General features: G+C 50.5%; 1 protein-coding gene across 1 annotated transcript in view; it reads left to right on the top strand.

The window, feature by feature from the left end:
- Nucleotides 1–368: 368 nt before the first annotated feature.
- The window catches only part of LOC104379194 (gamma-aminobutyric acid receptor subunit gamma-4), a 37,871-nt gene continuing 15,965 nt past the window's right edge, over nucleotides 369–22,274 (top strand). Inside the window, 3 exon segments of the mRNA XM_009986443.2 lie at nucleotides 369–424; nucleotides 5,799–5,947; nucleotides 6,151–6,218. Coding sequence (XP_009984745.2) covers nucleotides 369–424; nucleotides 5,799–5,947; nucleotides 6,151–6,218 — 273 coding nt within the window.

Below are 22,274 nucleotides of genomic sequence, written 5' to 3'. Positions count from 1 at the left end.
TGCTCGCTCCCCCGCAGCAGGCAGATGCGCGGGGCTGACTCTGCCGTGCGCCCCCCCTCCCCGCTGGCGCTCAGCCCTCGGGGGGGGTGCGGGGGGAGCCGGCCCCTGCGCGGGGAGGCAGGACCCTGCGCCGGGCCCCTCCCCGCCGCGGAGTCGGAGAAGAGATGCCCAACTTTCCCCTTCCTCCCCGGCGGCGCGGAGCGGTGCGCGGAGCGCGGAGCCCGGCGGGCGGCGGCGGGGCTGGAGCGCGGCGCAGCGGGCAGGGGGGGGGGCCCGCCGCCGCCCCCGCCCCGGCCCCACGCTGAGCCCCGCCGGGGCGGGCGCACCGGCGCCGCCGCCCCCCCGGAGCCGGTCCTCGCCTCGCCGAGATGCCCGGGACGGTGCTGCTGCTCTGCCTGGCCCTCGGGCCGGTCCTGCACGCCAGGTGAGCCCCCTTCCCCCCCGCCCCTCGCCGACCGGGACTCCCCCTCCCCGCCTCAGTTTACCTGTCGGGGTAATGGGAGGGGACTGGAGTCGCAGAATCTCTCCCCACGCCCCCGCACCCCGGCTTCAGCGGGGGTTTGGCACCTCTGTGCCCTCAGCGGTTCCTTCCAGCCGGCCCCGAGGCAGGACCAGGTCTGGTCGCGGCAGCACCTGGTGCCTGTATGTCCTTTGCACCCGAGTCCCTTCTTCGCATGCCGGGAATCGAGAGGACATCCCGTTTTCCACCCCGCCATCACCTCGCTGGCTGAGCCTCTCTGGGGATGCCCAGAGCAGGACCAGAGGGAGCTCAGCACCTCGTGGGGCCTCCATCCATCACCGGGAATTTCCATGCAGAGTCAGGCTGGGTGGGAAGATGCTTGCATCCCCTTCCCTGCACTCCGTCTCCTGGCACCCTGAAAGCCCCCGCAAGGCTAGCAGCCTGGCAGGAGGAGGGCAGCGCGGGCTTCTACCTTGCTCCACAGGTTGGCCCCAGGTCCTGGCTCTGAGTGCTGGCTGGGAGCCCTGTGTGAGCCCGATGCCAGCAATGCGCTGCGTGAAGGAGGCAAGTGGAGGCGTGGGGCTCGCAGATTACGGTTCTCTCCCAGGGCCAGCGGTTCGTAGCGCTTTTCTGTAAACAGCGATGAAAGGCCCCGTGCACAAGGGGTTTTCAAGTTTCTTTCTCCTTTTTTTTTTTTTTTAATTCCTAGCCCTGCTGGTGAGTTTAATGGCTAGATCGGGGAAAGAACATGTTGTCAGCAGATTGTTGCCCCCAGGGCTCGGGGAAGAGGGATTTTACTGGCTGAAGCTAATTGGCAGAATAAACCACCTTAAAGCCGATCAAATCCCATTACAAATGCAGTCAGGGACACAGAGCATGAATCCTGCTACTAATGGTCTGCTCTGCCAAGGCTTCCCGACCTCGGATGCGGGCAGATAGTCCGTCCCTGCCGCGGTCCTTCAGGGCTCGGCCTTCCTGGGGTCAAGGCAGTGAGAGCTGCCCCACAGCTCATGCCCTGACACCTGGTCTCTCACCAGTGTGCGAGTGCCAGGGGGCATTTGAGGTCCGAGACAGGGGTCTGTGGTGGTCCTGGTTCCTGTGCCCTACCATCCCTGCAGTGCACTGCGGTTTGAAAGAGTGAGTCGTAACCTGCAAGATCATATGGAAGAGCAATTAAGTCATGTATTCACATGCCCTTGAGGAGAAAGATTTACCTCATAGCTGGCCCAGCTTCCCTTCTGCCCAGACCCTCACGTCTACCTCTTCCCTGAGCCCTGCTTTGCCGGGGGCAGTATCTGTGCATGCTGGGGGGGTGATGGAGCGGGAGAGGAAGCCTGTGGGAGAAGAAGGGGAAAAGGAGCAAGTTATATCAGGGTTTGACTCTGTGTTCACTGCATTTTTCCTGGCTGCAGCTTTTGGGGGGTGAATGTCACCTGCCCTACAGTTGATAATGGGTTCTGGGATGAGGAGCCTGGTTCAGGTGCTGCCTGTGTGTGAGCTCTTCTCTTGGCACAAGCTGCAAGACCCGTCCCCTGGTGCTGGAGTGGTCTGGAGGCTTTGTGCTGAGTGGCTCAGCACTCTCCAGAATGTCCCCACACTGCAGAGCCTAATTCACCAGCATTTTCCAGGACACTGCCTTGGCTGGGACCAAGGTACCCAACTCCGAGCCCTGAAGGCAGGATACCTGCACAGCATCACACCACCAGGAAGCTGGGCTTGGCACGTGATTGAAACTGTGCAGACTTGACTGTTGGGGCTTTATGGAGTGTGCTGTGAAAGGAGAGGTTCAAAGACACGTGAAATGGGTAGGGTACAGTTTAGTGGGCCCCCTGTCCTCAAATCCTCTGACTGCTTCTAATTTAGAGTAACTTGCCTGAACATCCCCATGCCTACTACCCTTGGAGGCATTGGGACGGGTGGCTAGAAGGACACATTAACATGTAGTAATTAGGTTTGACCACAGTGCTTTTCAACCGAGGGAAATATTCTTGCGTTTTTGTTGCTGTCCGTTTCTCGGGAGCAGGGGAGGCTTGGAGCTGCATTTGGATAATCAGCCCCAGTATCTGCATCTGCTCTGGCACATTCCTGCCTCAGGGTTAGGGATGGCTGAGAGGGTGTGTGTCACCTCCCCAGTGGGTGCAGGTCTCAGTACAAAATTTTACTGATCTCAGACTTCATTAACACATGAGGTTGCAAATAATAGCAGGTAAGCACCCTGGTCAAGCACCGTCGGCTATCCTACCAGGCAAGGAGCAGAACTGTCTTTGAGGGCCGGTGGAACATGTTGCTCTTCCCCTCCTCCTGCCAAGGGAAACCTTGTCAGACTGCTTGGGCAGTGGGGGAGGGTGCCAGCTGCCAGCTCTTGGAGTGGCTTTTACTTTGACCATCAGTGTGCTTGGAAATGTCAGCGAAACAGGTGTCTGCTTGAGTAAAACAGAATTAGGGAGGCTAGGCAGAGACCACTGTCCTGCTGTAATGCCAAGGGTTGCCCAAGGAGGGTTGTTCAACTCCATCCATATACCTAAGCGCATCTGAAAGAACACCTCCCTGCCGTGCAGGCTTCTTGCTCCAGGCACCAGCAGCAGCTGCCACAGCCCCGAATGCATCTGTCAGACCAGGGGTTTCCTCGCAATGTCCCCAGCCCTGCCCTGCTGTCTTCCTCCCTGCCCACCCCCTGCCCACACTCATGGCTGCATCCCAGCCCCGTGGCTGAGTGCAGGAGTGCTGGGAGGCGGGTGTTTTGACATTTCAACAAGCAGAGGTGAGGAAACGTGGCTCTGCCTTTCCTCCTGGCTGCACAGAGACATATGAGAACTGGCTGTCCCCTGTCACTGAGGAGTTGCTTTGCACCAGGAGATAGAGCCGCCGGGCCGGCAAGTGTTCACAGCACGTTGGAGGTTGCTGCAGGTTTGCAGTGTGACATTTCCATTAGCAGCTGTGGAGGGAAAGCCACATGTCACCTTAATTCCTCTCCTCTGCAATAGTTCTTGGACTCTTCCCTTCTTGATTTGAAGTGGGGCCACGGGGAAGAGAGACTGGGGAGGAGGCAGGGGCCTGCATAGGTTGACATGAGAGTTACACTCCTGACCAGCAAGAGCTGGTGTGTGTCTGTGTGTGCATAGACACCCAGCAAAAGCATATTTTCTCCAGCAAAAGCTGGCTTGCTTATACTAAGATGGTTTACCATGGTTTAGTAGTCCAGGATTAGCTGCATTAGCAAAAAAGCATAGTTTTGGTAGTACCACTGCATCTGTAATAGGGATGTGACTCTCTGGAAATGCTACCCCAAGCCTTAGGGTGTTCATCAGCGACACTAAACGGGGGAAAGGCAGGAGGCTGAGGTCAGAGTAACCAGCCTGGTTTTGTTTGGCCCGAGAGGGATGTTGCAGACTCTGCTGTGGTTTCACAGCCTGCAGGAACTGGATTTTGGCAAGGCAGTGGGACACGCAGAGTTCAGTGCTGGCAGGTCGCCTGTCTTGGGCTGCCTTCAAGTATGGTAAAGGGAACATAGATAAGGTGTTGGTGTAGTTGTTCTCACTTTGCTAGGGGCAGCCTGCATCATCCAAAACACTGGCAGCAAGGGAAAGCAGTTAGTATTGCTTTCCCCTGCCCTGAGCCGGGCTGCGGGCAGAGACATGTGTCCTTTTTTGCACCCCGCAGAAGCGGGGCCGGCACCAGATTTTGGCTCTGGCCAGCTTTCGGGTGGGCACAGCTGTGATCCCCTGTGCCTCCTGTAGCTGCAGAACATCACGGGGCTGGCTGCTCAGCTGCATTTCGAAGACACACCACAGCACAACAGCCAGCCAGGCGAGCCCGTGCTGCCACCGCTTAGATTGGGAAGCGCATCCTGACAGCGTTGCTTAGGACTTCTTAAGCATCGTCAGAAAGTGCAGTGCGACCAGACAGGAAACAACAAGCTGATGTGTCAACACCTAAGGTGGGGCGGCAGGCAGCCAGCTGCACGCAGCCCGGCCCTTGTTGGGGGACCCATCCCAGCGCCGGAAAGCTGGGGAGACGCAAAGAGTTTTCAAGTGATTGTGAAAGCAAGTTTTGTCTGGGGTTTTAAAAGAGGAGCATCCGATAAATTGACTGCAACATGTCAATTTGCTGCTTTTTTGCACCTTGGAGTACCTTCACCAGGCTCTGCCTCCCCAGGCACGGCAGGGAAGGGTGTACCGGAGGTGCCTGATCGCACCTCAGAGCGGCCACGCTCCCGCTGGGAAGTGTCAACACAGTGACAGCTCCTGCTGTGAGACCCTTTGTGGCACTGAGCAGGTGACACGCTGACATGACAGACGTCGAGGGGGTGTGCCGGGTGTGGGATTGCTCGGCATCCTCTCCCGCATATGGCCCTGTCGTTCCAGGGACAATCTTGTGAATGAGCTGCCCAGAGCAGTGGCAGGTGGCTAGAATTTCCCCAGTGACCATGTGGACCTGTTTTAATTAGAGGGTTTAGGAAAACTTTTAGGAAAAGGGAGGGGTGTGAAAGGTTTAGAGAGGGCAGATTTGAAAGGTGGTGGGAGAAGCTGTTGCTTAGTGGATCATGTCCAAAGGAGGATGCAAGCTTTCCTTGGCGGGCTTGGAACTGGAAGATCAGGAAGATGGAACATCTTTAAATGGGAACTCTCGCCAAAGGCTGGGGAGGAAGAGTTGGTGAGTACAGGGAATGGGTTTTAGCAGGTCTTGGCCTGAGGGCAGAAGAGTTTGCCTAAGGCTTTAATTTCCCAGGATCTGTGCAGGGCAGATGGCTGAGTTCCTGGCAAGCTGGATGTATATGCTGCCTGCTTGGTAGTTTTAGGACCTCTTTTCTCTGAAATGCTTTTATTTGAAATGCCTTGCTCTCCAAAAAATGTTGTTTTGTCACTGTCTTCTTTATCAGAGGAAGCCTGTTTCAGGTGCAAGCAGCAGGCAGAGCAGCTGAGGTATTTGGGGTTAACAGGCAGTTCCAGGAGCAGGAGCTGCTGGCAGCGGAGGGCCAGGAGTGGGATGGGCAGGAGCATGGCAGGAGAGGGTGGGGACTGGCTCCCACGCTTTGAGAACGAGCCCTGTGTCTCCAAAGGGAGCTGGGGAGGATGTGGGACATCCCATGCCTGCTAGTCCTGACTGATGGCAGCAAAGCTCCTGCATGTCTGGGGATCCTGAAGAGAGCTAAGGTGCCAATTGAGTTGTGTCTTCTTGGCAGCATGGCTGAGAGGACATTCCTGAGCAACTTATGTTCTGCCTTTCAGCAGTGCTGCATCCTCCTCCTTTAGTATCTCTGAAACTCAGCTGTGCCCCTACTCCCACAAAGCACCAGAGAGATGCCACAGCAATTTCTCCTTTTGTCTCTCTGTTCCAGGTGTGAGAGCACAGAGGAATATGATTACGATTACCTCAGCATCAATAAAACCTGGGTCCTCACTCCCAAGGCACAGGAGACTGATGCCACACAGATCCTCAACTTGCTTCTGAAGAACTATGACAACAAGCTGAGGCCTGACATTGGCAGTAAGTGTCCTGTGAAGCTCCCTGTGGCCATGGGTGGTGACCTGGCCCAGCTGTGTCTCATGTTTTACTTGCTTTTGTGTCTGCTGTAGTTGGGATTTTTGGTAAGATGGAGCCATGCTGATCCCAGATGCTCCTCTGGTCCTCAGCCCTTCAAAAATGATCCTAGCCTCAGCTCACCCATGCCTATTTTATTTTCTTTACAGTCAAGCCCACGTTTATCGATGTGGATATCTACGTGAACAGCATCGGGCCAGTGTCTGTCATCCAGATGGTGAGTGATGTGATTGCTGCAGGGTTGTGATATTACTGCAACTGAGAGCATGGGAGGTAGCTGTCCCAGAGCTGCTGGCGGGTCGTGTCATGCTGGCTAGGCATGGTGTGAAGGTGGTGTTGTCATGAGAAGAGGTGGATTTATTTCATTTTCCTTGGGAAGAGGTGCTCTGACCCACTGATAGCTGGAGCTAGAAATGCTTGACTGCCTTCCCTGGTTGTGAGCAAGGTCCTCAAATGCCCTTGGTGAGCTCAGCAACCCTACCACGCTCTCATGAGCTCAGGGAGAAGGATGATGATGCTCTTTGGTCTCCACTGGCAATGTGTGGACAGACACCTCTGCCTAGTGGCTTTGCCCTTCCTGCCTGGAAAGTGTATGGGCACCAGAATGCTCAGGGCGACTTGCACCACCCTGCTTGAGCCCATGCGGTGGTGGCTGGGAGAGGAACCAGTGTACTTCCCACGAGGACTGAAATAGGTGCCTGGAGATGCTTTCCATGGCAACAGTCTGATGGTGTGAAACTTGGGTGCCCAGGCCTGGCCTGTGGTGCTGGGGAGGGGCAGGCGGGGTGCCTCAGGTCCAAAAGCTCTTCTTCAGTATGTAGCACCTTAGATTAATGTCACCATGACTGCTACAGTTGCTGCTTATGGCTCAGGACCCTGCTGTACTGGGAACTGTAGAAACACTCAACCGAGATGCTCCTTGGTCTGAAGAGCCTCCAGGCCATGCTTTGGAGAGCAACTGTTGACTACTTATTTTTCATGGGAAACTTCCATTATTATTTTCCCTGTGAAGTAGTTTTTTTTCCTCTTTTCTAGCAAGAAACAAACCTGATTGCTGTCACATTTTGAAAGACTTCTTTGGCCCACTGGGGAGTGGGGTGGAGAGGACAAAGGAGAGGTACAGCCAGGACAATTTGGCTTTTCTTGTCTCTCTCAATGCAAAATGGAGCAGAAACAAAACCAGCGTCCTTAAATCAAAAAAAGAAAATTCTCAGGATGTGCATGTTATTTTTAGATTCCCAAGTAGAAAATTTCCACTGAACAAACCTCTCTGAGGCTGGAGGAATGGCATTGTAGTTGTAGTATCACTTTTACTCCAAAAAGCATTTTGAAGCAGCCCTTCTTACCAGCCACCACCGAGCATGTGCCTCCGAGCAGCACCTGCTCACAAGCTATCTGGCTGGGTGCTTACTTGCACGATGAGGACATCATCAGGAGGTCCAGCAGGGATGGCCTCAAGGCAAAAAATTTCCTTTCATTGTTTCTGCGGGCCTGGTTTCTGGGAGGACGACCGCAGCCCAAGCCATGTGGATGTCATCCCTGGCTGCCAGCAGATATCACAGGCTCCTCCATCCCATGTGGGTTTGTGGACATGAAGCCACAGTGATGTAGGAGCAGCAGTGCAAGAGGAAGGGTGCAGAGGTTGGGTGTACTCACCTTCCCAGCCACTGCTTTGCCTGGAGGTAGAGCATAAGAGTCATGCTATAGGTGGCTGTCCCATCTGCTTTGCATTGCCCAAGAATATGCCAACAAAACCACGCAAAACCACAGTGCACATCCTCATTCCTTCTCTTTCTCTCTCATTCATTTACTTTACCCCTTTCCACCCCTGTTGGAAGCTCTGCTCTCCTCCCTGTCGCAGGAGCACTGCATAGCCATGCAGGTGGTAGTTGTAGAGAGTGGCTTATAAAATCCAGTCTTGCATCCAGAGTTCATGTCTTCTCCTAAAAGGAGATACCAGGCACTGCTGCTAGGTTGGTTTCCTAAGAAACACAGCTTATGCCATGGTGATGGGTATGTGAGAACGTGCGTACATATGTCCCAGTCTTTCAGTATTTTACATCCACTGGGCTAACACCAACCAGGTACAGCTGCAGGTATAGGAGCTTCAGGCATATTCAGCATCTCCGGTATTTTTGTAAAAACAAGATGCAAGGCAGTGACAACAGCCATCCCCACTGAGGGGAAAAACTGTTGTGTGAACTCAACCCTTACTAGACACCAGAGAATCATATAAGAGAGTGCTGCTGAAGGCAGCCCTGACCGTTCCTAGAGCAGCCCAACCCGTGTGTTTAGCTCTTTCTAAGAGTCAGCAGAAGCTTTTACGCTTCATGAAGTGGGTCTCCATGACTGCACAGGATCCCAGGGGATCCCAGCACATTTAATGTGAGCCAGGGGTGTGAAGGCAAGACTGGCACTTGGAATTGCCTACATCCACAGGGCTCTGCTGGGGAAGCCACTGCCATGGGGCTGATCTACCCTTATGCAGCCTTCCCACCTGGGGAAGGTATTGCTCTTTGTGGGAATGGTATGGCAAGGAGCAGCTCAGGCAGGGGAGGAAACCACTCGGTGTAGAGACAGTTGAGGGATTTCGTGGCATCAGTCACAACCAGCTGTGCAGTCTCTCTGAAGTACTCAGATGCTACAAGTCCAGTGATCCCTGCTGAGTCTCAACAGTCACCAGTGATCTGAAGAGACCTTGATATGACTCCCCAAGTAGACTCTCTATGGGCATCTCCCCTTTCCTGTTCCCTTAGGTAACTTCCTAGGCTTGAATCTGTGATGCCCTTGAGCTTTAAAATCTTTCTCCCTGAGATGCTGGACTGATAATAAAGGTACTGAGGATAGCAAGAGTCTCATAGCCTTGGATGGCAGCTTTCTGCCATCTGTACTCTGAATACCTCCCCCTGCTCAAGAGAGAGGCTGCATTCTGCTGTAGTGTCTCCTGAAGCAAGAGAAAAGAGCTGTGACAAAGCTGCCACAGTGTCACCTCTGGACTTAGCTGCTTCGCCCACTTGTTTTGCGTTTGTTTGCTTTCCCGTGCTGATGCAATGAATTAAATCATTCTGGGGGTCATGCCAGCCACTAGCAGTCTGGCATCAAATGTGTGATACAGATCGTCTTTGCTGGGGACGTGTCATTCCCACTTTGTCCATTTTTATATAGCTCCTCCCAGCCTGAGAAGCTCTGCCTTCTCCCAGCTGTCAGGCCCGTCCCACATGCCTGATCTTTCCCTTTTCCCATATGCAACCTAAGGAAATGCACGTTTCTGAGGGAAGGGAAACAGAATTTAACTCAGAGCTAGACCTCTCCTGAGCCCAGGGTGAGATTTCTCTCTGCTGAAGATACAGAGACTTGCGTAGGCTGGAAGGTCCACTAGAGGGAAAATGTCCCATTCATCTCATTTAGGTGTGTTGCAATGAGTGTCTTATGTAAATATTTCCCTTTCACATAGTCAGGCTATGTAGAAGATAAAAACCTAGTTCTGCTTTTAAGAAATGTAGCAGCATTACTGTGGCTATTAGCTTGGACCAGCATCGTCTGTGCATCTGAAGCTGAAGTCTATAGGATGGCCTGACATGCTGGTGGAATAGAAGGGTCCAACTTTAGCAATGCAGTTTGAATACTGGTGTCCTGTGATCTTCTGCTCTCCCCTCAAAGGGTTAACTGCTCACCGCTGCCTTCAGCCTGGTGATGCTCTGTCAGGGCTTGGAAGCTGGCCCTGAGTAGCCACTGCTCCACCTCCAAATGATAAATCATGTCAGGAAACAAAACTGATTCCGGTCCTTAAAAATGAATAGGTGATTTGAAAATGCCCTGTGCTGGGTGTGAATTCTGCATTGTCCTCATCAATCACTTGTCATAAATAACATTAACATTCAGGAGCCAGCAGAAGGCAGGCAGGTTTGGAGGGGGAAGAAATGTAAAGTGATTTACTGGTATCTTTCGTAGAGCAGAATGTCAGTCTCGTTTCCCATTTAGATAGTTGAGCAAATTTTACATCCTCTCCTCCCTGGGGAAAGGACCCTCTGTGCTCTGCCAGCCAAGATGTGGCATTAACCAGAAATAAAGGTAGGAGATGGTTAAATGATAGGAGGTGGAATGGGGCTTGGTTGAAAGATGATGGGCTGAGAGGGAAAAGTTGTAGAAAAGTGGGACCATCAGGTTCCACAGCTGTAGTTCCTGTCACTGCATGGACTGGGGTTTCCTCCACATCCCCATGAGCCCGTTGTCTTTAGGTGGGACTGAGGCACCTGGTGATTCTCAGGGTGGTGGGAAGCTGTGTTTACACCATCAGGGAAAGGATGCACCCGGCCACAAGCCCTTCCAGAGCTGCCTGCTGCCACTGGATGCTGGCCAGTAGCACCTCAAGTCAAATGAGTTATCACCCACAGCGCCACAGCTTTCCAAGCTGTGTCGTGGATCTGGATGCTCAGTTAGATTCCCATTAACACATACAGTGTTTAGGTGTCCTTGGCTTATCATTAAGCTGAGCCTGGTGCAAAGACTCACCTTGATTCTCCGAGCGTGTTTGTGGGAAGAGGTGCCAGGGAGGGCTGCAGCAGCAGAGACCAATGGAGGCAACACTGGGTTCAGATTTTTCACAGACTTGTTTGCTGGAGAGATTTGCTCCTGGTTTTGTTTTGTAATGGCTTTATTGCTATAGACTGTAGCTTTAACTGGTGTCAAGGGCACCTAGAGTTCTGGATCACCTTCCTTTAGGGATGCTTAACTCTCAGGAAATGATGCTGTAGAAGTAAAGTGATTGCCAACTATTGGGGCTGAGTGTCTTTCAGTCCTGAGGATTTCCATGAAGTGTCCATGAGAGCCATCATGGGTGGGAGTGGAAAAAGTGCTTCTCTTCTGAGCTTGAGGATGGAGCAAGTCCTGCCCAGATCTTCTGAGATTCCTCCCAGACGCCAGAGGTGAACATACTTTTCTTCCTTTCTTGTGCAAAACTAAGCATGAGGCTCAGAGTTGAACACAGAGAACATAGCCCAAACACTATGGTAGCCTCCTGGCTGAAGTGAGTGGCATGGAGACATGCCACTCATCCAGGGACCTGCCTTGGTTACCTGCTTCAGGTGTCTGGGATCAGAGACAGTGCAGCCAGAGCTAGTTCAGGTACTGGAGACTCCTCTTTTTGGTAAGTGCGAGGAGATGCTCTTGTGTGCCAAATTCTGTAGCAAAAACTTGATGATAGCACTTCTGCTGGGATTGTGCACCACCTCAGTCTCATTACTTAACGATAATAAAGATGGAAAGAGCAAAATTTGCCTTTGTCATTCATGGGGCCAGATTCTGCTGCCTCTGAAGTGCCTGTGATTTCCAGGGGGTAGGGCTAAGCTCCTGCCTCCATTATTATAGCAAATTATTCTCTCAGCTCTGCCTGTGAGTCGGGGACTGGAACCCAAAGAGCGTGATGTGTCTAAATGCGTGTTGAATATTCCCCGCCTCTTCCTGTAGGAAGGAGATGCTGTGCACTATTAAATTCATAATGCTGTACGTGGCTGCATTAGTTACCATGCAACAAACTAATGAAACTGAGGATGAAGAATATATTTTCCCACGTTTGGAGCACTGCAGAATAGATTTAATAGATTTGCATGTATGGTGCATTTGTGAAAACACTGTGAAAAAGGGAGAGGGAGGGAAGGGGGAAATGTTTATTCGTTATCAGCTGATGAATAATTAATTTACAAACGTTGTCGTGTTAAATATAAATTAAATCCTCGTTTGACACACTTTATAATTTAGAAATATAAGCCCAGCATGAATGAAGAGAACTCCCCACTGACTGCTTTCCTGTAAATCCCGAGGAGCCAGGGAGGGAGGTTTGGCTTTCAAAGTTAAAGCTGACAAGGAGTAGTAGTGAGGAACGGGCTGCTGTGACAAAGACAGCGTGAGGACCTGGGGCACTTTGTCTTTGCTCATGGGTGCTTTCCATGCAGGGATGGCTTGGCAGGGCAGGGAGGCAGTGGCTCTCCGCACAACCTTCTTCCAAGGCTTGTTCCCTCCCCACTCCGAGCTGTGGGTGGCCAAGCTGCTAAATCACAGCTCTTTGAGTAAAATCCCCATCGTTGCCACGTTATCTGAGTGTGCAGCAAGCTGGCAGCTGCCTGTGAATGGCTGAGCTATCCCAGCAGCAGAGGCAAAGGTCCCCAGGAGAGGAGCCAGGATCTGCAAAAGCCATATGGGGCTAAGCCACCGTTGCCCTTAGGCCTCTTGAGGCATCTCCGCACAGAAGCAGAACTGCATCCCGAGGAACGTGCCTGTGCTTGGTTGGAAGGCAGTTAGTGTGGGAGCTGCAGTGAGAAGCCTTGGGTTACAGCCCTGGTGTCCTGCTGTAAGGCTTGGGTTAATATCTTCATTTCTTCTTAATAGATGGAGAAACCGAGACCGGTAATAATTGTCTGGCTTTGAGGAATACTTAAGTCTTGATTATACCTAGCTTTGGCTGCTTTGGAATAAGCAGGAAGGAAATGAAATGAAAATGGCACACTTTTTAAGATGCTTGAATGTGTTGCTCTGGAGCACAAGATAAGCCTATAGGTAAAGGAAATTTGTTACCTCCCTCTCTTCTTCCCTGATAATGATAGACTCCAGCGATTGCACAGCACTTCTCAACTGAAAGGACTTAAAAATGCTTCACAAATCATCTGTCTGGGAGGCAATAGCCCAGATGCACCCACTTCTAGGGTAGATTGCAATGCCTGAAGCATGCCGCAATGCTCTGCCAAGGACTACGTGCTCTTCTTGGCCTGCCCAGTGTGCAGCAAGAGTCAGGCATCAGCATAAATCTAGTGAAGTCACACAGGACATGCACTCATGTAATGAGCTGGGTCAGGTTTTGGTCCCTGATAAAGATGCATATTGTAGAAATTTAAAACACTGGAAAATGAGTATTGCACTAAGGGCCCCAGTGCTGTTTCTGCCTGTTAGTTCCTCGCTTGAGAGATGGCTCAGTGCTGGTGGTGCATTTATAACATCTTCAGAAATACTCATTTGCTTGGAGAGTGCTCCTATCTCTTGATTCCTTGATACCCAGGAACGGTCACCTGAGCCCATTCCTGTGTGTCCAAGTGCATGGAGAGTGACTGTTACTCGTGTAGCTGCTCATGTTCATGTGGCAGTGAGGTTGGGGACACAGAAAAGGGCAGTGGCTGTCCTGTAGCCATCGTCTGTCATTGCCTTAAGGAAGAAAAAAAAGCATGAGGCCACTGAGGAATAGCACCAGTCGTTTGTGACTTGCAGGACAAATCATAAACCGCAACAGAAGGTCTAATGAAATAAATGAGTTATTCCCACCCTGAATGTATACCAAGAGCTTCTGCAAGTTTCAGGGTCTGCTCCCAAACCGGAAAAGGGCTGATTTATTCACTATGAATAATTCAAACAGCTCCTTTTATTATCCAGAACATACACTAATCCCCTCTAGATGTTTTGTGTGTGACATCCATGTCGGTATTTTATTTATAGGCTGTTTATTGTGCAGAAAACACGAGGAGCCTGTTATCAGGAAAAATGAACAAAAAGCAGGGGTTTTGCCTCTAAAATTTAGAGCTAAATAAAATATGAAAACCTGGACAGTGGTGTCCCAGAGGCGGAAAGTGCTTTTCTTCAGAGGCATTTCTGAAGAACAAAGCCCTAAAGTTAATTAATATCTGTTCTCCCCAGTTTGACACTAAATGGGGACTGTGGCTGTACTCAGTCACATTTCTTAAATCGGAGCACCAGTCATGGCACACAGGTGCCTCCATGCAAGCCCACGGCTCTGGCAGCCTCTGGCCCTTGGGCAACACATGATAAATCAACATTTATAATTAAGTAAGTGGTTCTTGAAAATTCCTTCACAAATACAATTTCTGTCCTTCTGCTGGCAGGAATGGCTCAATCCCACATTCATCTTGTGTCAGTCTTTGGAGAAAATTCACATTTCTTCAGCCAGGCTGAATAAAAAGGAGTGTTTTGCTCTGAACCCTTGCAGGCAACCTGGGAAAGATGCTTCCTGTAGGCACTTCCTGAGTAGGTAGTGTGCGTGCTGTGTCTGATCTGAGAGCATTCTAACTCGTAATTCTTTACTCTTACTCATAGAAGACCTTTCTAACGCAGCTCATGCCACAGCAGCTGCTCCTGATCTCCCTTTCCAGAGATCTCTGTCAGCAGCTGGGTTTCCGTTTGTTAACAGACCACGATGACAGTTTTCCAGCAACCAGGAGACTCTTCTGGACTGTGCTGGAGGGATGTCCCCTGCCCGGGCAACTCTGGAAGCTAGCAGCTCTCTCAATTTGGTAGGAGCATTAAAAGAGGCTTTGCCATAATGCACAGACAGGGACATGATTGCAGTCGCTGGGCGATGGGAGCACAGCCTTGCCCATCACACGCTGGTGGGGACGTGCTTGGGAGGTGCAGGCTCATGCTCAGAGCTGCTGCGTGCAGCTGCATCTTGTGAAGAGAAGCGTGGATGCAGCCATGTCTGTCACACGCGTGTCAGCTACTGGAGTCGCTCTGCAGCTCCCCAGCGGCCCCGCTGCTCCATACGGAGATGTGTGTGCGTGGACAGGCCAGGAAGCACGTGTTTGATTTGGGTACTGATCTGTGCTCTGAACCTCATTAAATTGATTCTTCCAAGTCAAAGGGAAAGCACTATTGTGTCAAATTGGAAAGATATAGGCTCTGAGCTGTACCAATAGTTGTCACTTGATGTGCTGAATTATTTTTAAGGCAGAGTTGATTTATCTGAACTGAAGGCTTTAGATCTCTCCACAGGAGAGGTATGGATATTTCAGGTGCATGGGAGCCAAGTCAAAGAGCTGGGCAGAGGCCAGGGTTTCTGGTCTAGAGCGAACAGCCAGCATCGTAGGGGAGGGGGGTCTCACTCTCCCCTCCCACTTGGAACAAACAGCCAAAATTCTTAAGCATTTCTGAGGGAAAATGGATTTAGGGACAATCAAAACATTTATGTTTAGTATCATCAAATTGTTTTGATTTGCTTTTCATACAGTGATAAATTCGGTCCTATAAGTAAAGCAGGAAAATGGGTATTTGAAAATAAAAGTAAAATTGAAATTAATCAAATAGAGAAGGGTAAAGCAAAATATTTTGTTAACTTAATGAAGAAAAAAAGTTTCTGAATGATATGATGAAGTTGAGGTAATTAATTTTAGATTTCGACAATTTTAATTTATTTTCAACAAAACATTTTTTTTTCAATAGAAATCGGTTCTATTTATTTCCTGCATCCTCAGATAAAGCAGTCCTACCATCTCCCCTAAAAGGCTGATGTGAAATCTGCCTGCTATAAATGTGTTGTGAAATGGAGACCATTTCTCAGAATTCAGTGGGTATGGGTGACCAGAGGCGATATGCTTCGAGGGCATCTTCATGCCTCGATGTTAGAGGCTGAATATTCAGACTGCTACATCCCATCTCCGTGCACAGGAAGAGTTTAATTGCCCATGATACAAACAGCGAGCACACAGCAGTGGAGCAGTGATACTGCCAGCCTGAGCCTCCCCGTGGCACTTTGCTTTGCTTCTCCTCCCTGCCACCCCTGGCATCTCCTCTGTGCCTCTGTGTCTTCAGCTTGGTGTCTTTTCTGCTGATAGGAGATGGGTGTTAGGGTCAGCAAGTGAGGAGACAGGTAGATCTTGACAGCCAACTGCTGCGATGCCTTGTACGGGTCAACAGCAACCTGTCCTTCTCTGCTGTGGGTTTGCTGATGTGGCAGCCGTTTCAGACCGGCACTGCTGAGACTGACCCCACCAATTCCCAATACAACAGCTCCATGAAGCCCCAGAGGAATCATGGTGACTGCTTCTGGGGGAATCCCCCGCTGTGGGTGGGGGAATAAGTCTGGTCAGGGGTCTTGGGCTTGGTGTGTGCTGGTAGTATGGAGCTGATGATAGCTGTGGACCCTGATATAAGTCTTGCTTGTCCGTCTTTGTGTCCAGAAGGCTTTGCTGTGAGGATTTCTGTGAGTTGTTCTCTGACCTGCAGTTTAGCTGGGAATGGCTCTAACCGTCTGATCAGCTTTGCTCAACAGGAGAATTGCGGGTGGTGATAATGGCTCACCCGCAGGCAGATGCACATGGGATGTGTGAACCAAAACACTTAGTGAGTGTGGGTGGGGGAACACCTTGTCTCCATGTGGCTGGGAACAGGGAAGGTCAGAGCAAGGACTTTGCAAATGTTGTAAGCCTTGTTTCTGACACTCTTCCCCAATCTGCTTCTCTCTCACTCCACCTTTGCCAGTGTACCTGTTACACCTCCCACACCAGACCTATGTCCCTCAGTCTGTCATTCTCCTCCACAGACGTCCAAAGCCACCTTAGTAGTGTGACGAGGACAAGAAGGGAAAGCAGAGTGGTGAGGTAGAGAAGTGGGAAAAATTTATGGGAGTTAGGCTGGTTGTTCCTACAGCCACAGGGAGGTAGGAGGGTGAAGTTAAGATGATAACTGGCTCATCTTCTCTTCATTTGCTCCTTGAAAAGAAAAGCTGAAGGCAAAGAGAACAGTAATATTTAAGACAACCATTTCCTTTCATGATCTGGCAGCAGTGGACTGACAGACTTGTCCAGAGCTTGCAGCCTTAGTTTTTCACTTGAATTTGCACCTTATGAGAAGGCACAATGGACTCTGGTTCCCCCCACCACAACAAAGAGCCACATTGGTGGCATGGCTTGGAGCAGTGTGCCAGGGGGATTTCCAGAGCAAATCTCACCAGGAGGCTTGGGGAGGAAGGATCTCTGCAGAGAAGGCAGGAGATGAAAGGAGCACTGGGAATAAGGATGTCAGGCACCCAGTTTGTGGAGTGAGCCATTGCGTGAAGCCAAGCTCCCTTCCCGCTGCTCACGGCTGTTCCCATGGCTTCCTGCAGAGCTGGCGGCGAGCTTCAGTCCAGTTCTGCAGCGGTGAGGTCAGGCGCTGCTTAGACCCTAGTCTTCTCTCCCTGGATCAGCAAGAGAGGAGAGGAAAATACCTCAGTGTTGCTACTATCACAAAAAGCCAAAGGCAGGTCCAAGTGCTGGGATTTGGTAAAGAGCAGCAGAGAATGGGCTGTCCAGCTCCTGGGAAATTTGGACTAAGCTCAAGAGCCAAAATTGTTGGGTTTCTTTGTATGTATGATTCTGGGTTAAGCGACCTCTGCCAGTGCATTCCTTACACCTCTGTGCAGAAAAGCTGAGCCTTCCTCTTTTTCTCTGCTCCCCAAAGATGTCCTAAAACCACCTACGGGAGCTGGGGAAGGTAGGATGGTTGAGTTTTAAAGGAGGCATCTGCAGTAGTCTGGGTCTCTACAAAACAGTTGGGAGCTGGAAAAAAGGACTGGGAATACCAGCCCTCAGTTTCCCAGGCAAGTCGTTTCCACCTGCCAAGTGCCATGGGAAGAGAGCAGCCCAGAGCAGCAGAGCTCTGCATGTCCTGCTTGCCCAGTGGCTGGTGTTCTAGCTTCTAAATGACCACCACACTTGCCCTGAAGAGTGGATGTATGATGTATGACTGGAAAGGAGAATCAGCTGATCTGGCATCCCTTCTGTAGCAACAGTCCAGCTTGCTTTGCCCTTTGAATACCCAACAGAGGAGACAGAAAGAAATTGTTCTTTCTCTGTAACCTGATTCATTTCTCCCAGGTGCTTTCCTCACTCTGGTGCTCCCTTGAAATCTCATTAGGGCTGGGCTGTGATTTTGTGGTGGCTTGAAAAGAAGAACTGTAAAAGGAAAAACAGAATGAAGCGGGGAAAAGGAGCTGATTCAGGGAACTGACAGGACAGGAAGAGAAAGCTGGCAAGCACAGCAAGGGGGCATGAGAGACAACATGAAACAGGTTTCCTTGAAAGAGTCAGTGAAGCAGAGTACACTGTCCCCACCTCCTTCTTCATCTGGGGCCAGGAGTGAACAGTGTCAGGAGTGAGGACGTCTGCAAAGGGCACAAAACCCTCTGTTTTTATGAAAGTAGAACTTTCTCAGATTTTCTGAATGTGCTTTTTTCCTTGAGGATGAGGATTAGGAAGGGATTTATACAGGCAAATAGTGGTTTTCCTCCTGGCCAGCACAGGCATTTCTGTACAATGGATGGCATCCCAGGGACATGGGTGCACTGTGCTTTCTCAAACTTGTTTTAGTGGGAGGAGGACAGAGTAGCATCAGGGTTTGGGAGATGGGCCTCTCTCTTAGGTGCCACTCTGGCTCATGGGTTCTTGGAGAGCTGAACCATGCTGCCCACCCAGGCCCTGTTTCCTCATGATGCTTTGTGCTGTGTCATGACTCCTCATGTGGGGCAGCCCGTTAGCCCACCATAGCCTGTGATTCATCTCCCAGGCACAGTGCAGCTCCCACGGCTGGTGGTGAGCATCGCTTCTTCAGTGCCAGTTCCAGGCTCTGCTGGCTTCTGCACCCTGTCAATGTGCTGCCCGTGAAGGTGGTTTGACAGAGCTCAGTGTTTGTTGGATGCAAGTGGTTCTCACAGAGGAGGGCATGTTTAGAAGAAGACTGTAGTGATTTTCCTGCTTCTTGTCTCTGTTCCTAAGTTCCTGTGACTGGCCACTGTAGGAGGCTGTTGGGACACTGCCTGACATTGTTTGCCCATTCTTATCCCCTCTGGTTTTGCATGCTGCTGTGCCATGCCATGCCATTCAGTTCCTCCACAGGAAGGATGCTTCTGGCTCTGATCCACACAGAAAGCAGAGCTCCTATGGCTCCCTGTCTCTGCCACCCTTTCCTTCCTGTCTTGACCTCAAAGCACAGCTTCTGTAGCAATTTCTTCATCACTAAGACTGCAGTGGGAGGGACTTTGTTCTCTTTGCATGACAATTGGCATCCAGTGGAGATCACTAGACACCTTTCAGTCCATAGAGAGAGGCAGTCCCTGCCCTGGAGACTTATGCCTTACTTGAAAAAGCAAAGTCTCATGAGAAGGTGCGAAGAGGGTGGGAATCATAGAATCATAGAATCGTTAGGGCTGGAAGGGACCTTCAAAGGTCATCTAGTCCAACCCCCCTGCAAGGAACAGGGATATCTCCAACTAGATCAGGTTGCTCAGGGCCTCATCCAACCTGGCCTTGAATGTCTCCAGGGATGGGGCATCCACCACCTCTCTGGGCAACCTGTTCCAGTGTTCTACAACTCTCATGGTAAAAAATTTTTTCCTAATATCCAACCTGAATCTACCTCCCTCTATTTTTAAAACCCATTACCCCTTGTCCTATCACAACTGGCCCTCCTGAACAGCCTCTCCCCATCTTTCTTGTAGGCCCCCTTGAGGTACTGGAAGACCGCTATAAGGTCACCCAGAGCCTCCTCTTCTCCAGGCTGAACAGCGCCAACTCTCTCAGCCTGTCCTCATAGGAAAGGTGCTATAGGTGTCCTCATAGGAAATGATGTGATGCTTGAACAGGGCCATTACAATTGAAGCTGTTTGTTTGAGAGGGGTATGGGCAGGGTGGTAATGACTTTCTTGCTGAGAGAGCAGCAGAGCCGTGAGCTACAGACCAAAGAGTGTGGAAAGGGGTATGGAGAGGAGAAGGAGGAAAGAAGACTAGAGCAGGGAGTGAAGAGAAAAGAGGGAAAATGCAAGAAAGCCTGGAAAGATGAAAAAACTGCAAAGGGAGTTGGGCAGCAGGTGTGGGTTGTTCAGTCTCTGAGCAGACAGGGAAAGGTGCTGAGACCTTTACTGTGGACTACTCTACCTCTCCAAAAGCCTCAGTCCCTCCAAATAGGGATTCGATGTAAATGAGAATCATGCCTTAAATCTCAGAGGCAATGTTGACTTTGTGACTCCCTAGTCCATCTGGTGAGCCAGCAGCAGCAGGCTGTACTGGGATCTGGCAAAGCCAGTGGCGGGTCCCTTCTGTATGAGGTACTAGACTGGTTTGCAGGGAGACAGGCCCAACTGGGTAGCCCTAAGCCTAGGAGGATTCTTGCTCCAATACTTCAAAACCACACAGCCACATGCCTCTGATAGTTGAAGGCATTCATGTCATTTAATGTTTGAAGAAGTTTCCTGCCTTCCTTCACTTCACCTGAGGGCCATTTCCCTACTGCTGCAACAGGATGCTGCTCTTATTCCTGCCTCTCTATCCCAGGGAGGAGGCAATGAGGCTGCAGTGTCCAGCTCTTGAACTGAGCAGGAGCCTGCAGGCAGCCTCATGGGAATCCAGCAGTGCAGGACAGTGGATTCGTAAAGACAGAGAGATGGGGCAAGGAGCACGCCAGAGCTGGAAGAACAGACAATGTTCCCAGGCAACAACAGACTTGCAGATGTCTCCATGGGGACAAGCTGACCATCCCAGACACCCTTCCCCAGGAGTATTTAGGACTAGATGCCTTGAGTGATTCGTGGGAACTCCTACCTTCCTTTGCCTAGTACAAGGGAGCTGCAGCAGCTGCTTTCCCAGTCCTGGGCAGTATTAGACTGGCCATCCCAGTGTTTCATGTTAATCACAGTGGGTGGTATGGGAATGGGAAGAACAATTAAAGAAATTCCAGCTTGTCACCTGAATCTTGCCAAGCTGTCCTGGAGGAGCAATCCTGGAGAGTTAATTGTATGCAGTGAGAAGGTTTGTCTTCTAGCCCTTTCAAAGGAAATTTCTTTTTTTGTCTCATCAAACACCCCATGATCTTAAAGGACAAATAAACAAGAGCACCTGCCCAAAGTGCTAAGTATTCTCTTCCAGTTATCCTATGTGCTTCTGTCCTCACCTCTTCTCTTCCCCCACCTGCTTTCTTCTTCTGGCACAAAGTGGCTTCAAGCTCAACATTGTGGGGAGCATTTAAGCATTTAGCAGTAAGGTTTGACATGCAAACAAGACTTTGAACAAGTGTGGCTTTGCTCTGTAAGCAACCCAGGCATTTTCTAGAGATCGTGGTAACTATGCTGCATTCTTGTTTGCGTCAGAAAGTGCTTACACTTGACTTTCCACCCAGGCCATGTCCTGCCCTGGGAGTGGTGATAAACCAAGCTAAAAGGAGGTGGCTCCTTCCCTGTGGTGCTATGCATAATATTTCATTCAAGTGTTCAGTATCTTCCCCTTTAATTAATTCTGCCCCATCTGCACATAAGCATCCTGTATCTGTGCCTCTGCCTTTCCAGTAATAACCTCGTCAGGGACAGTGCAGACAGACTGTGCTTTATAAACCAGAGTCTGGCTGATGTCATGTCTCGACTCAAGGACTTTCCTTGATCCTTTGGGTAACGACTGTTAATCAGATGCTAAAACACACGTCTAGGTCACATGGCCCTGGGGCTCATAGTGAGAGACTCTGTGTGCCAGGCTGCATTCCCATGAAAAGAAGAATGGGCACCATGGCAATCAGCAGCCATCTTGGGGTGGCATTTGAGGAGATAACATTACTGAAGGACGGAAAGCGGTGATACAAGGTACAAGCTCAGAAGAAAGAGTTTGGGGGAAAGAAACAATCTGCTGTGGTTGGCTGTCATGAGTATAAAAGCTTGCCTCTGGCTGTCCCTGCTTACACATGTATGGGAGCAGGTATGAACAGAGGTGTGTGGGAACAGGCAGGTAGAGATCTCAGAAGCCAGCACTTGGTTTCGAAAGCTCTGTCCAGTTCCAGTCTACAGAGACTCCAAGGGTGAGCAAGCCATGATTAGGGAGTTTGCAATCAACAGAGCAGCATGTACAGCATGTCTTGTTTGAAGGCTCCTGGCACGAGCACAGGAAGTGGTGACGGTTTTTAACAGCAAGTTTGTATTATAAAAAGAACGCTATCTCAACTGAGATTCCCTGGGCAGAGGCAAAAGACATTCACACAAGGACGGAGCTGCCAGTGTTGCTACAGAAGTGAAACAGATGGGAAGTTCAGTGTGTCACCTTGAAAACACAGATCATCAGAGCTCTGCTCCTTTTGTCTTTGCAAGCTCCCCTAGACATTCCGGCATCATGTCCAGAAAGCTCACTGGGGACTGATTTGGAGAGAGGAGGACCTTGGAAACATAATAAGACTTATATTCTCATTCTTTTGCTCTTTATGTTGGGGAGACAAAACTCACTCAGAGTAGGGACACGGAGGCATCCACAAGTGAGGAGTCTCACGCTACTAAGGGGAGAACTGAGAGAAGCCTGATGCTGCCCAACTGCTCGCTGAAGTGGTCAGTGTCAGGTTGTTAGTACATGTCCTCTCTGCTTGTTGCCTTTGGAGAGTGCTTGCAGATGTGCTAGAAGCACCTTTGTGCCCGCAAGCTGTGGCGACAACAAGTTGTGCATCAGATTTTAAGATTATTCTAAAATAAGGTTATTTTGTTTAGTTATCCAAGCAT

This window comes from Tauraco erythrolophus, chromosome 13, assembly GCF_009769465.1.
Source record: "Tauraco erythrolophus isolate bTauEry1 chromosome 13, bTauEry1.pri, whole genome shotgun sequence".
NCBI classification, from domain to species: Eukaryota; Metazoa; Chordata; class Aves; order Musophagiformes; family Musophagidae; genus Tauraco; species Tauraco erythrolophus.
Note: the sequence above shows the minus strand (reverse complement) of the source record. Positions and strands in the feature narration are given on the sequence as shown.